Source organism: Caenorhabditis briggsae (genome assembly GCF_000004555.2).
Source record: "Caenorhabditis briggsae complete genome, chrX, whole genome shotgun sequence".
Lineage (NCBI taxonomy): Eukaryota > Metazoa > Nematoda > Chromadorea > Rhabditida > Rhabditidae > Caenorhabditis > Caenorhabditis briggsae.
The window spans coordinates 16582494-16598721 of record NC_013491.2 but is presented as its reverse complement, the minus strand read 5'-3'; the positions used below and the strand labels follow the sequence as shown (position 1 = coordinate 16598721).

Here is a 16228-nt window from a genome sequence, read left to right as displayed (position 1 = left end):
TTTTGGCGTGAAACCCGGATCTGCATAAGAAATACAGGGAGAAATATACATTCGAGTAGGTAATAAGGGATAGTGAAATTGCGGATTTATTTACGGCTCATGGTGAAGATGGCGACAAGTCCGGCCAATGCGAGTGCTCCACCTCCGAATATCGCCGCTCCGATGAGACCATCTGAAATTGTTATTTTTTATCAGTTTAGAAGATTTGAGGATTCTTACGAGAGCCCCAGTAATCGAGGTCATTTGAGTCAATGACCTTTTCGAAATATTCCAGTTTTAAATTTTTCGAAATGTCGAAATTTCAGAATCTCCCTTTCCCATCATAAATTGCGAAGAACTAGTTATGAATTACAGATTTTTAAAACCCAAACAATTTTAAGAATTTACATTAATTCCGCTCGAGACCCACAAAACAACTTTCCGCCTTTGAAATACCGTAGTTTACAAAACTCTGATTTCATTTGAAAAAATCAAAATATTACGGTCTGAATTTAACTCGGAACTGATCGGAATTTTCATAATTTTCGAAATTCTGACCCCAAAAACCCATTTTTAAAGTTTTCAACCACCTACCATGAGTCATTGCCGATTTGATAGTCTCTTTCAACCGTTTGGCTTGATCGTTTCCTTCCTCGATTTCCAGAAGAATATCAATGTATCCCAAAGCGGTGTCATACTGCTTCATACGAGCGTGCGCTACTCCCAAATAGTAAACGTAGTTGCGTTTGCTCGAAACGTCGTTGTCGTCGCGGAGAAGTTCTGAAATCAAAATACCGTTCAGGGTTAGAAGGAAATCGTTGATATATTGTAGCGCAACACAAAAGCCAGCTAATAATAGAACTCAGTTACTGTACCGGTCAATCAGATATCAAAACGGTTTTCCAGTTGATTTTGACCATTTTCAGGAGTCTGGAGCTCACCTGTCAAATTTCCGATCACTTTGAAAATTTTGGAGGATGTAAAACTGACTTAGAATAAAAACTTGACATTCAGAAAACTTTTTCAAATTTTTAATTTTTGAGCTATTTGCCAATTTAAGGACACCGGTGTTTTTCGTTTTCAGTACAGAACCAGGCTAAAATTGAGTGTTTTCCAGGAATTGGCGAAAAGCTGAAAAGCTAGAAAAATAAAAAAAAACTATGAATGCAAACTGTTCAATCTAGGTTTGTTGTGCACCCGCCAAAACCCTCCAAAAACTTTGAAGTCATCGGAAATTTGACATTCGAGCTACAGACTCCTGAAAATGATGAAAATCAACCGAAAAATCTGTTTTTGTATATCTTATTGATCAGTATTGTAGAGCAATACAAAAACTTGATTACAAGAATTAGTTATTGTTTTCATTTCTTATCAATTGTATTGATAGCCATAACGAGAACACGAGAAACCTGATTCTAATATAATGGGATGCCAACACTTCATTTCAAAAACTGTTAGCCAATTCGGCTATAGTTGGTTATTTTGGATTTTAAAGAAAATTTTGGATTTTAATAAAAATTTTGGATTTTAAAATTATTTTTGGATTTTGAAAAAAGTTTTGGATTTTAAAGAAAATTTTGGATTTTTAAAAAAATTTAGGATTTTCAAGATCTTGAAAAACATTTAAATCCAAAAATTTCGTGCGATGAAATTTTCATCATAAATTGTGGCCAATGTTCCTCCTGGCTGTACTTCGCTGTAATTAGCTTTTGAACAACTGGTTTGTCGTTGTTTTCAGACATTTTCAGAGTTTTCGAAATTTTGGATTTTGAAGATGCAAAATGGATTTTAAAGAGTGCAAAAATTTCAAGACTAGAGACAAGCTTGAAAGGGTCCCGAAGGTTAATATTTATTGCCGTCATCTTGTCGGGAACCCAGGATCAAAGGGTACATTAAAAAAGGGTACGTTGAGGGTACTCTAAGTTCTTAGGGTATATAGGTTCAGAGGGTAAATGGGATCTTGGGTGTAGGTCGTTTTAGCTTGAGCCTATGATTATGATGTAGAGCAAAAGCTAAATAGTCAGTAGGAAATTTTTTCTGCCCTCCCGCATGTACCACAAAATCCCATGTATGCTAGGAATCAATGTACTCTAAGAAGTAGATGTACTCTTTCCCGATGTACCCTTGGAAACTGTGCCGTTGGAAATATGGCATATACAGCCAAATGTTTTAAAGTTGATGTCAAATGCCAGTGTTCCAGTGGAAGGAAAACATCACGTTTCAGCCTAAGCCTTTAAACGAAAAAGCAGAAAATTCGATAAAAAATTTAGTGAAAAAAAATAGATTTTTATTGATTTGAATTTCAGTACTTCATTAACTGAATTTTTCAGAGTACTTTGTCTGATGTTTGAAATTATAGGCTTAGACTGAAAAGCTTAGTTATCTCTGTACTGAGGAATTCGAAAATGACACCAAATTCAAAAGAGTTGGAAGCTAAAAAACTATACCTTATTTAAAACCCAAATCAAATTTATTCTCAAGCAAACAAATAACAATCAATCTTTGACGGGCCAACGTCTGACGGTCGCCAACGTACGAAGGCGTTTTTATGTCTCAAATCGTCTCAAATCCCATAAAAAAGTATCCCTTCCTAGACATCATCTGTCGCTTTGCTTTCAAAATGGGTCAAATATATCACCACCACAAGAGACATTTTGTTGATGTGTTTTATTTCTTATTGTCCCCTCATTGCACTTTTCATTCATCCAAAACAGGTAGAGACGACGACAAAACACCTTCGTCTCGCTTCTCGAAAATCCACCCCGACCACACCAGTTCTACGTTACGCTTTTCATGAGAATAAGAAAAGAAATTAGCATTCTAATTCATTTCTTTCCTTCATACATTTTTTTGCGCTTTTTCCCTAAACCGCTGCTTCTTCTTCTTCTTCTTCTAATTCTTAATTTCCATCAACCCATACAAAAGGAAAGAAGCCGGCTAGTTTAAGGGCATCGAGCGGATTTTCCGCCTCAACAGGTGAAGGAGATGAGTCTGATTGGTGTGTGGGTTGTACTACTCACTCTCGAGACACAAAATTCCATCTTTCACGTCCAGTTTGTTCTTAGATCCGATCATTGCGTGTGCGTAGGAAAACGTCGATCCGGCACTTGGTTCTCCACGGGCGCACTGACGAAGATATTGCTCACGAGCGTTCTGAAATTATTGAATTTGAATCGAGTTTATTTTTCTCTATGAATTGTGTCGTGCTTTAAAGTTTTGCAGAATTGATTTTAAAAAATTTTTGGATTTTAGGGTTTTTCAAGTTCTCTAAAGTCCAAACTTTTTTTTAACCACAAATTTCTTTAAAATCCAAAATTTTTTTAACTCCAAAAATTTTTTTTAAATCTAAAAAATTTTTTAAAATCCAAAAATTTTCTAAAATCCAAAAATTTCTTTAAAATCCAAAACAACCAACTAGAGCCGAAAATTCATATTTTTTCAACATTACACTGAACTAATTTCTAAGAGGGCTGCGGCCGAAAATAGTTTTAAACATATAATCGGTGGAGCAGCGAAAATTATCTGGTTTTTTTCTAATTAATGCATGCGCCTTTGATACCGTACCTTGAAATTAATTTAGTTTTTGCCTTATTTCTGCAATTGTTGTGGAAATACAGCCAAATATAGGCCCGAATTGATTTACCGTAAAAACGCTAACTCTATTGTTCAGGGGTGGTCTAGCGTGGCATTGGATTAGGTGTGGCATTCAATTAGAGGCTGGCAATTTATTGTTCGGAGCCCATTTATATTGAAACTAATAACCAAAGAAGTATATTTTCAACTCGTTCATAAAATTACTTTCGAGGTTCTCGTGATTTTTCGATTTTCTACCGGAAACTGATTTTTTGTGTTATTCTTTAACTTTTCCCAAAGTGACTTCAAATCAGCAGTGGCATTATATTAGGGGCTGGTACTTTATTTTTCGGAGGTGCTCAAGGATGGCACTATATTAAAGGCTGGCATTCAATTAGGGGTGGCTATCTAATACAATTAGGGGTGGCTATCTAATGAGTTTGTACGGTAATTTGTGAGTTACGATATTAGAGGCGCATGCATTAATTTATTTGTTTCACACCCTCAAAATTTTTCAAATTGATTGAAAACTTGACAGCCGAGCTCCGGACTCTTGAAAATGATCAACTGGCACTGTAAGCTTTATCTGCCTTGAATGGATATATCCACTTTGATTTTCGATCACTTCCTGATTTTTTGTTAGCCTTCTAATCTATCACAGCTTTTTCTATTCCCTATCCTTACCGCCAAGACTGCTGGACTTGTCCGTTCCTCGAGGATACTTCCGTAATCCATTCTTTTGTGTTGTTCCTACAAAAATACGCATATCAAGTGCCTGTGTTATTATGTAAATGGAGAGAAAGCAAATGAAGAAGAAAAAAGAAAAAAAAAGAGAGGAACAGATTAGATTCCAATCGCGGGGGAAATAGCCATAAGGAAAACAATCGGATAAGTGTTTAGAGAAGAAGGAATAAGATGAAAAGAAGGGGATAAAGTTACAACTTTGTCTCTCGGGAGGAGAAAGCCATAATCGAATCATCAAGTATATGTATCCCCGTCGCGTCGCGCTTTTGTTTCGCGTCACTAATAAGTTGACCTGCAGATGAGATAAGGCCCATTTTGTCTCATTCGCGCCATAGATTGCTATGTCGGATATATCCTTAAGACTATCTGTTCGCATCTCTCCCATTACTTTTGTGTCTCGGCGCATCGTTCCCTTCTTTTTTCTTCCTCCTATCTTTGCTTTTGATTTCACTCATTTCCTTTTCAAAGACATTTCGCTTTTCATCCTCAAAAAATCCGATTGCTAATATTTTTACTCAGTTTGCAAACAAGAAAAATTGCACAACTCAAAAAACTGCTATTATCAGTATGGAGATATGACTTCAAGAATATCGCAAGCGACGGTTTTCTCATTCCTTATATACTCCCAATTTTCACAGGTGAGCTATCTTACAAGGATGTTTGAAGCGGAATTTGGAATCCTGAAAATTCCGATCGGAATATTTCCAAAAAAAAAAAATTTTCCTCGGAATTAGGGATTTTTGAACTACCGTAAGTCAAAGGCGCACGCGAAAATTTTGCTCGCGGCTCACGAGCGGAATTACTTTCACTATTTTGTGCGTTTTCGAAATTTTCATCAATTTTCCACCGATTTTGGATTCAGAGTTTCAAAAAAGAATTCCAGAGTTCCGAAATTATTGAAATCAGAATATTCCAAACTTACGGGATTTCGAAATTCGAAAAATCGGAAATTTCGAAACTCCGAAACATTGAAAATCGGAATATTCAAAATTCCGAATTTCCGAAACTTTAAAAATCAGAACTTTCCGAAATTCCGAAGTTTCAAAATGTTGAAATCGGAATTTGCGACATTCGGAAAAATTCCGATTAGGCCATTTCGAACATCAATTATTATACGAACATCAATTGTATTCACCTACGTGAATACAAAAAAACTAATTTCCAGGCGTTATCAAAAATTTCAATTGGACTTCGACCATATCAATATCAATATGTAAGATTCTTTCTTAAATTTTTCAGAAATTTTTTTTTTAAACCTACAAACTTTCAAAGTTTCAGGTAGACTCTGATTTCAATCAAAAGTATATCTATGAACCAGAGTCACTGCGACCAACGCCAATTCCAAAAGAAGAGATTTTAAAAGAAGAAGATATTCCTGCTTTCAAAACGCTGGATTTTCTAAATATGCCGTCAGAACTAGAAGGATCTGCAAGTGCGTTCCGAACAATGAATATAGAGAATACGGTAAGGATGCTATGAAAAACAAGGATTACTGTAAAACCTGTATAAGAAGGGACCCAACGATGTCAAATTTGAACTAGTACTTCACGGTTCCAGTGAAAGACATAAAAATGTGTCAACTGACAAAACACTTTTATTATAATGATGAACAATTTATCAGTTGACAATTTTCTATTTTTTACAGGAACCGAGATAAATTATTAGGGTTTTCCATAAATAATGTCGTTTTTTTTCGAGGGCAGTTTTCTCTGGCATGGCTCGTTCTAATGTCAAAATTTTTTCTGTTTCTGACACACCTAATCAAGTCGTCAAAAATCCCTACCTAACATGTGTTATAATGTTCTCAGTTATTCGAGGGGATATTATGGAAAAGGCATACCTTTTCGCTTCTTTTTTATACGAATCCATGTTTGGTCGAAATGCAACCGAGACAACCGGAAAAATTAACCATGCTTCCGCAGAAAGAAGTGCTAACAGAAAAACAGTACAACGATGGTTCACCAAATTCACATGTGGAGATGCATCCCTCGAAAAGAAAAGGGTGGTGTAAGGAATACTGAAGTATGGTGGAAGGGGTATCCGAGATCGATCGTCAGGGAACTTTTGGCAGTGCTTCGAGTCTCTACCGGAACAATATTGAGACATGAATAAGAAAAAGAGAAGACTAGAAAACTAGATAAACTGCTTTCTCATGAAGTGAACGATCGCAAGAAACTGCAACGTTACTCTAGTTTGTGAGATCATCTCATACGATAGAAAAATGATTATTTTTTGGATCGAATTGTGGCGTATAAGGAAAAATGGACTTTATACTACAACAAAATGCGATCAGCGCCATATTTCGTCGAAAGTCAGAAGGCGCAACATCTTACAAAGCCAGAAATTTACCAAAAAGAGGTTATGGTGACCGTTTGGTGTCTGGCTTTCGGTTGTATTCATTGTGACGTCCTGAAAATATGAAAAACTAACACTGCGGTTCACAATTCGCAAGAAATATATAAAATGTGTTATTCAAATTGCCAGCATTAAATTGGCACAACCTTACTCGTCAGCAACTCCATGTCACATGTTGCAATCATGGCGGCTCAAAAAATGGAATACTTTCGGTTACAAAATTATCAGTTAATCAACGTACTTGCCGACATCTCCTTTATTGCTCGCCATTTTTTCAAGCATCTTGAATGCCTCCCCAAAGAGAACGAGTTCACCAAAAACAACTATGCGAAAAGACTTTCCAATGTTTCGTCATTTCCTGAGCTTCTGATTTCTATCATGATAAAATTTTCAAATTAGTATGTTGTAGGCAAAAAAGTACTGATTCGAATGGTATTTATTTTGTTTGATGAACATGAGTTTCACTAAAGTTATCTTCGTTTAAAGAGTGGTACCAAAAAACGACATTATTTATGGAACACCCTAATAGTTCAAAGCTAAAAGTTAGAGGGCTCTTCTATTACAGGTTTAACGGTAGTTTTTTTCACTAAATTCTTTTCAGGCTACAATAATCCCAGCTGATGTGAAACCTATAGTGCCAAAGCCAAAAAAGAGAAAAACGAAGAGGAAACCAAAGCGAAAACCAAAGAAAATGCATCTCCGACGCGTATTCAAGACGAGTAAGTGCTCAATATTCTAGTGCTTTCTAGCATTTTCTGATTTCCTCATATTGCGAAATACGTCATGCTTTGTTTTGCAGGGTTGATAACTACCACACCTCGACCGATACTAATTGAAGAGAACAGAATAGATGAAGATGGCATAGAAACCACAACAAATGTGATAAATTTAGCGGTAAACAATTATTAGCAACTCTATGGCATAATCATATTTTCAGCCGATTTTTGACGCTGACACTGGCACTTCTTACACTCCAGCGGAGCTGGACAAGATATGCCAAGAGACAGTGCATGTTAGCAAAGGATTTGGCATTTCCGATATCGAAAGCTTTGCGAAAAATAATTGTTTCCTGATTCGTTTGTATTATCCGAGTGTTACGTGTTCTCAAATCAATCAACTAGTTGGATATTGTAGAGAGAATGGACTAATAAATGGTTAATAATTGTTTTCTTATCGATAATATGCAGAAAGAATTATAAAAAACAAGCAAAAATGAGTAAATCTTGAAAAAAACAAACAAAACAAACGGTCATCTCCGGCGTAAATCGACACACACAGCACGCACTATTTAAAGGCGCACGCAATTATTCGGGTGATCGCGGCGAGACCCGCGGTGAGAGAGAGACCCTCCCGCGTGGAGGGTGCAGAGACACTACACGTTGTACACATCCCGGGGGTCACTGCCCGTTGCCCTCAATACGGGAACGATCGATTTCCGCACACATTTGCACCCTTTTCCTTCTTTTTCTGTGCATATTGGTGTAGATCGTAAAGTTTATACTTTATTTTATCAATTTGATATACAATTTCTATGATTTTTTGTGATTTTTTATTTGAAAATCGCATTCAAAAACTGGCACGTCTGGATTTCCGCCTTTATTGCATATTTTTCTGTCAAAAACTAAAAAAAATGGTATTTTCAGTGGGTTCGATGAGTTTCTATTGGCAGCAAGGCCTGCAACAACAGCAGGACACTGGCCAAGCAGCAAACCAACAGTCACAACAGAGCCATTGGGACTTTATTAACCTCGGCGGAGCACCTGCGCCTCAGCATCAATGGAATTCGCAGGCGCAACAGCCACAGCAACAACATCAGCAGCCGCAGACTAACTACTACTATCAACAGACACCTCACCAACAACAACAACCTACTAATCATAATACTAACGGTGAGTCGCTGAAATATGGAAAAATCAGAGAATCGATAATCTAAATCAGCAAATTAAATCACAAAGAGCTTTCTGACGATAATTTGATAAAACAAAAGTGCAGTTGAGGACAAGAACATAATGTTGACACATGTCCATTTTCACTGTCAACGTCGCTCACCAAATGAACACATTTTGTTGTGTGATCACTGAGGAGAAAGGTCTAGAGAAAGCAGATAACTCTAGTTCAGCTTACTTATCAGAAACCTGGACGTAGAATGCAAAAAATCGGATTTCTTAAAGCAAATTTTGAGACATAATTGCGGACGAATTTGTAATTTGAGGCTTGATAAATTGAAAAGAATTCTATAAAGTTAGCAAATGGTCACCTCAGGCTAGCCGACTGTGTAGCTGAAAACGCTCCCAAAGCTTAGCCGGCAGCTTGTCGGGTACAAGGTTCTCTGCTTACCTTAGTTTTCACATCTTCTGAGTTGGCTTTTGAGATGAATGTTTCCCGCCCTAGTTATTGGATGGCAAAAACATCATTTCAGTTATGACACAACCCTCACTATTCATTTTTCAGTACCTCAACATCCAGCTCCAATACCACAACCTCAACAAACACAACAAATACAACATCAACCACAATTGCCAAAGAAAAAGGTAACCAATGACTCAATTAGAAATGCCCGGACACACCCAAACAGTTCTCTGTTTTCGAGACGTTTCCCGTTGTCCGAGCGTATCTGAATGGACTTTCAGTGCCACTCTGAAACCAATGACGGCTCAGAGTTCAAAAATTTTTATTCCAGACTCAACAAGTTGTGATCGAGCATACACCTCTCTTACCACCGGTTCAAAATCATGCCTCTCCTGCCGCTCCGAACTTCACCCCAGCGCCACCTGTACTGACGCCCGCATTTCATCAAGTGGACTCTCAACAGCAGCAGCAGTACTATCAACAACAAGTCCTTCAGCAAGTACATCAACAGCACCAGCAGTATGCCAACTCAACGCCAGGTGCAAATTGGGATCAAGGGTATTCTCAACAGCCCGCAGCTGTGCAGTCTACACCCCAATTCCAACCACCACCTGTGCCACAGCTTGGATCGGCGCCACCATCGATGGAAGTAACACCGGAGCCTCAACACAAACCAGCACCTGCTCCACAGATGGCTCCACCTCCAACTGCCAAACCGACACCGGTCCCCATACCTCCGGTACTGATCCCTCCGAGTGTTGTTCAGATGAATCCTGCTCCCGCAGCTCCTAAACCACCTGTAGTGAAAAAAGTGAGTGTCGGGATATTTCCCCATGGTGTTTGAAACTAAAATGTTCCCCCTGTGTTATGCTTTCAGATTTACATATGCATCCATTCCCTTATTTTCTTCAGTTTATTAGTTCATCCTATTTGCATGCTTCCCTTAGTAGTATCGTTTACTTGCATGGTCAAAATTTTTAGGAGGAGCATCTCGTAATCACTGCGCCTGTTACCGCTGAAGAGCCCAAGACCAAAGTCACACCGACATCTTCTGAAGACGATTGGGAGAAAGCGGACATGGAGATTCAACGCGTTGACGACGAGGTAAGACTGACTGATTTGAATATCGTACGTAATAGTTTCTGTGATAGTTATTAACGAATTCGCATGATTTTCGCTGTTCTCTATCCAGCTTGTAGTTCTAGTAACCCCGTAGTCGCTGTATGTTTTTAACCAACTTCAAACATAACATTTCTTTTCAGAACAAACGCCAAAAAACTGCCCAATCGGTAGAAAAGCCAGGAGAATCGAGAGAGTCTTCATCTCTAGGGGGGTCGTGGTCCCAACAAGGCTCACAACCTTCAGAAAGAAGTTCCGTGGAACCTGTGGAGATTGTGGAGCATCCAGTGGTAGAAGACGGTGAACAGAAAACTCCAAGAGTATCAATGTCGGATGTGAGCACATTCATCCCTACATAATCCCGGTCTCTGCTGGACTTTCGCGGGCCCTCTCATAGTTGTTTTCAGAACCAATTTTTTCGGACGAACTAAATCAGACATGATAGAAGTCGACGAGTACTACAAAGTTATACTAATTGAAAATCTGTATCTTGTCTATGAACAAAGTAACAGACCATAAAGTGACTTTACGCGGACGTGCCGAGCCGGGCCTGTTATTTTCATTTCGTTTCGTCTGTAACTTTGTTCATGGACAAAATACAGATTGTCAAATAGTATAACTTTGTAGTACTCGTTGAGTTCTATCACGTCTGATTCAGGTCGTCCGAAAAAATTGATTCTGGAAGAAGCTATGACAAGACATGCGAAGACTTGGCAAAAGCCCGGATGCCATGTTCGCATTCATTTATTTCAAACAATTTTTCTACATTTTTGTTTTCAGACTCATGAAGTACCGACAACCATTGTTCACACTGCAATGCCCGCTTTTGAGGATCGTGAAGAGACTCCAGAAGCTGGTCACCGCAACCAAAACTATTCGGTTACAATTGATTCTAGCAGCAGTCCATTGGAAGCGATTGCGACAAGCACGCCTAAAGACAAGCTGGAAAAGTAAGCTAATTAAAAAGTCAAAAGTGAGCTACAATTTTTTTTTCTCAGAAGATCATCAGTTTCGTCTCAAGGAACCATCGGTGCAGACAGAAATCGCTCGTCCAAAAACTCAAAAATGAGCGACAATCAACGCCACGACCAAGACAGTTACAAGAATGTCAACGATTTTGCTGAAAGAGAAGACGCTTCTGGAAACAATAGCGACAGCACAATGGCATCTGGAAGACCGGAGTTTGTGAGAGGAGAGGCTCGGGCAAGCTACCGCGAGTACAAGAAGACCTACAATGCCATTGTAGATCGTCTTAACTTTATGAGATCCAACACTACCCACTCTGACTATAGACCGTCTTCGAGGAATGCGAATCCACTTTTGGCTGCCGCCGGAATACGACAACATCCTGCTATTCGTCGTGAGTCCCTTGGAGGACGTAACGACGGAAGAGCTTCTGTTCCTCTGCATCATAGTCAGAGCTTCAACGAGAATATGTATCACGAGAATGGCGGTAGAAGGAGCCGAGTGAGTCGATTGGATCCAAATGGCCGTCCATCGTCTCGACATGGTCCAGGATACGCGTCGGTGAACCATATGGATCCCCGTAACCACTATGATCAGCGAGCATACATGCAACAACAATATCGTCATGGACGTCATAGTGCAATGGCTGGAGCTCAGGTCTCTCGAAGACCACCATCCATAAATGGAAGTGAGCAGTACGGATACGGACATCCTGGAGTGGGATACGGTCAGGAACCACAAGAGACTTCTAGCATCTCTGAAAGCGAGGAGGACGACGAGAACGGAGAGAGCGATGACGAAGTCCGTGGATACAACATGCAACAGCATAGAGCTCATCGTGGACAACAATTCTTACCTCAACAGTCCTCTGAAGACGACGGACAAACCCTCTACTATTGTGGAGTTGTTCACGTCAACATGGAATCTTGGCGTCGTATTATAGAAAAGCATGGAGTCCCTCCAGAGTTCTATAACCTGAATCCAATTGAAAAGGCTGCGTTTATGTTTTACACTGTGGTTTTCAAACAACCATATAAGAACGTGGATGCTTTCCACAACAGATTCAATCGGGAGTTTTACAAGTACATGTGTGCAAACCTTTCTAACGATGACGCATTGTACAAGGTACCCAGTTTCATATAAGATAATTTTAAAACAGTATAAATTCCAGATTTGCCATTCAATGCAACAACAATACCTGGAAAGACAAAAACAGAAAGTGCAGGCTTATGAGTCTATGAAAGCGACCATGTTCAGTGATGAAACCAGTATTGATGGGTGAGTAGTGAATAAACAGACCAGAAAAAAAGCGATTTGTCTATTCCAATATCACCAGCTTAAATTGATTCAGTGATAAACTCAATTATCTACCAACCCATCCCACTGGAGACCTGCCGAAAAGTATCATAATCAAAAGGTTGAATATATCTCGGGTCTTTGTTGTTATCTATTTCTTGACCTCTGGATTTATTTTGTTTCGGCTATCTCAACCTTCAATGTCTTTTAATATTGGGTACTTTGTGGTTGTTCAGTTTAATACTATATACTTTTTTACTCTTCCCATGTAGCTCTCTCCTATCCCAGTTTGTATTTATTGGGGTTTTTTTAGGTTTGACAAATCTCAAACCACTAAATTTCATCTTTTCAGACAAAGTGAGATCAACAGCGTTTACGAAGAGTCTCTCAGCAACTATGACGTCCACAACAATGGTCCCCTCAAATTCACATGCCCACACAGTTTCTTGCACATTTCCAATGGAGGACAAATGATCTCGATTCAACCAGATCAATCGATTTCAGCTGTTATCTTTGACGACATTGGCTCGGCTATGAAGGATATTGCCACGTTGCAAATCAAAGATGCCGCACAGCAGTTCAAAGGACCACTGGTGCCAAATCAATCTGCCCCACACACTGTCCGATTGTACATCACCAAGCAAATTGAGAACATCAGAGCTTCCGCTGTTGCGATAGAGAACCCGGAGGCGTATGATGTGGTGGAGTCTGTGTTGGTATGGCAGCTGTTGGAGATGATGGTCAAGCAACAAGGAGTAAGTGAGAGATTCAGTGAGAAATAGCCAGATGGTGGATAGGTGTAGATTACATGAGATATACCTGCGCCTTATTTGAGAAGAGGATAAAAAAGTTTTTTTTTCTTGTCGCTTACAGTTCGCTGTCGACATACAGTACCGGTCAAAAATAAATACGAAAAAGTTTTGTTCCGTTGATTTCCAGCCTTTTTTGCTATGCTTAGGAATCTTGCGTTTGGCTGTCAGTCGAGCTCCAGACTCATGATAATGTCAAAAGTCCACTGGAAAATGCGTTTTGTACATCTAGGGTAATGTATCTGCAAAAGCTCAACTTTTGTATTTCAAGCAGTATTTAGATAAAATACTAATTGTACTATCAAACACTGAAAAAATATTTTTTTTTTCAGAACATCACAGGTCCCGACATTGCTGAACTCCTTGCCAAAGTTGCCAGACAGCCTGTTAATGTTCAAGCTCCTCCACAATTATCCAACATCACACCGGCGCTCAATCAATTCACACAGTTTCTGCTCGGAGGTCATATCGATGAAGCAGTAGAAAGTGCTCTCCGTAATGGGCTCTTCGCTGATGCACTTGTTTTGACCCGTCGTCTGTTTCCAAATGATGAGCGCAAAATTGAAGCGATTGAAAGCCGATTCCTCCAGACAAGGTCGATGGACAATCCAGTTACAACCCTGGTATCAGTTGCAAAGGGAGAGGTGCCACCGGTTTTGGTGAGTGAATTGGTTTCAGATAGCAGGTGGTCAATCATATACATATGCTGTCAATGTTCTTAATTGTATAAAATGAGCTCATTCCAATCATTTCAGATCAACCCACCACTCGACGATCATCGTTGGAGTTGGAGAACTCATGCCGCCATTATCCTTGCCAACTTGGATCAACGTGGAACCGCTCTCAGCACAATTCACCAGCTGGGACGTGCTCTCGCCAAACGTGAATACGACAGCGCCGCCGACTTTTGCTTCCTTGTGTGTGGAGTGCTCGGAGGAGACAAGGAGAATCCATTCACCCCAGTTCCAACACCGTACGATGATTACCTTTTTAACTTTGGTACAATATTCTTGATTTCAGAGAAGGTGAAGAAGAATACCGTCGGTACATTTCATTGGTCAACTCGGATATACCAGATAATGAAGCCAATCCAAAGTGTCAATATGGATTTGCACTTACCCATCTTCACGCCACTGAGATATTTGACTACGCTATGAGACTGAAGCCTGATCGCGAATCCCTCTTGGCGACATCGGTCGAATATCAAACGGCACGTATCAAGTACGCCAAGTTGCTTGCTAGTCATGGATTTGTCACTGACGCCTACAGGTAAAAAGAAAGTACTAATAATCTAGACTATAATGTTTTTCAGGTATTGTACCGAGATTGCTCGTGCTATCTGGTTCCACGTGACAACCTTCAATCCTGAAGATTTGTTGGAGTTGTGTGATTTGGCTGATTCTCTTCTTCATAGAGCAGATGTCAATCCAAATGAAACTCAATGGATTTACGATTTGAGATCATCCATCGAGACTGGGTTCGTGCCACAAACAGTGAAGCAAGAAAGCAAACATTCGTCTCAAGACTATTCCAGAAACCAGCCAGAGACAATATATGAGCAGCCAGTGGAACCGTTAGTCATTTGAATAATGAGCTCTTTGAATGTTTCCATTCTTCAGGTCACTTCCTACTCCTATCCCTGTGCCTGAGCTAGAGTTCATTCCCTCGGCATTCACTGCTCCAATCCAGCAAAAGCCTACGGAGCATATTCAACCAGCAGAACACCACGAGGAAGTTCCATCCACGCCAGCCGGATCTATTTACCAGGAACAATATTCTACACAAGCTGAAACCCCCTTCTCCTTCCAAGCTACAATGGAACAGTTCAATCCAGCCGACGGCTTTACCACTCCACCGGATGATGGATTTAGTGACGGACCATTGACAATGGCATCTTCTCCACCAGTGCCGGAAATGACACCCGAACAGTCATGGTCTAGTGTCGCTGATCCAGTAAATGCTCAAAACCACATCCCACAACAGAGTCAACAACAACCTGAGCCAGATTTAAAGACGGAGCAAGAAGGCAGCAATCAGAGTCAAGGGTGGTTTAAGTCAATCCAAACCAAGGTTCAAAAGGCCACGGGGAAAAACCCCATGAACCTTCCAGAGGACACAAACCCAACAATCGTTTGGGATCCGGCTCAAAACAAGTATGTCGGCGCTGGAGTGGAATCGGAACCTGTTGCAGCACCACCACCAACAGTTGCCGCTGTACCAACCGCACCAGTTGCAGGAGGTGGATTGAGAGCTGCTAGAGGAGGTAAGGAAGATCATCTAAAAATTAAATTTCATATAATAATTGAATAATTATTCAGCATCGCGATATGCCAAGGCTGGACTCGCCAGTTCTTCGTCACAGCCACCAGCAGGAATGATGGCACCGGCTCCTCCAACAGCTAGTTTCGGTTTTATGCCAGCTCCTGTCGACGATGACGGTGATGCTGTTGATCCATTTAGTGGACAAGCCAACCCGACGATACAGCAATACGTTCAAAAACCGTCGAATGATTGAGTCACCTACCTGACTCGTTTTTCAAAAGTTTCTTCCCGTTGTGATTTTGCTATCAGCGTGTTGTGTTATTCTCAAATTTTTTCTCTTGTCATTATCAAAACTTTGAATCTGACCATTACTACTACTGGGATGGGTTTATATTGATTATATTGTTTATTGTAAGTTTTCCTTATTTGTTAATGGGTTTATAGTTTTTTTCCATTTTAAGCGACAATTTGTTATAATTTTAAAAATGTTTTTTTGACTTTTGGTGGAGGTATTCAAAGTGTATATTGCTATCTAAGTCCCCATTTTTGTTGTAAAATGTTTCACTTTTTTCCTAAGAATTTGAACAACACGGTTTTTTGCGGTATAGAAAAATAGAAAATAAATAATTTATTCTGTAGGTTCCACGCCATGTTTTTTTTCAATTTTGTGTTTAACTGTTGTTATTAATTTCACCATTACTCTATCTAATCCACTATTTTCTTATTTTTCTTATTTTCACTTTCACTTCTATTTGTTCTCTAACCTTGGGTTTCAG

At 39.6% G+C, this 16228-nt stretch overlaps 2 protein-coding genes across 2 annotated transcripts; one reads left to right on the top strand and one right to left on the bottom strand.

The window, feature by feature from the left end:
- Positions 1–86: 86 nt before the first annotated feature.
- On the bottom strand, positions 87–4287 carry Cbr-fis-2 (the record flags this gene model as incomplete). The annotated part of the gene is made up of 4 exons (XM_002645436.1): positions 87–172; positions 574–759; positions 3000–3132; positions 4237–4287. 4 exons carry the CDS (start codon positions 4285–4287, stop codon positions 87–89), a joined length of 456 nt encoding a protein of 151 aa, XP_002645482.1.
- A 584-nt stretch (positions 4288–4871) lies between these two features.
- CBG22730 lies at positions 4872–15705 on the top strand (the record flags this gene model as incomplete). The annotated part of the gene is made up of 21 exons (XM_045240348.1): positions 4872–4934; positions 5462–5509; positions 5575–5760; positions 7253–7370; positions 7451–7545; positions 7589–7805; positions 8295–8540; positions 9043–9182; positions 9332–9811; positions 9982–10104; positions 10263–10454; positions 10900–11069; positions 11118–12210; positions 12257–12363; positions 12734–13136; positions 13523–13849; positions 13946–14163; positions 14211–14459; positions 14503–14763; positions 14810–15453; positions 15509–15705. 21 exons carry the CDS (start codon positions 4872–4874, stop codon positions 15703–15705), a joined length of 5577 nt encoding a protein of 1858 aa, XP_045097646.1.
- Between the last annotated feature and the right edge of the window lie 523 nt (positions 15706–16228).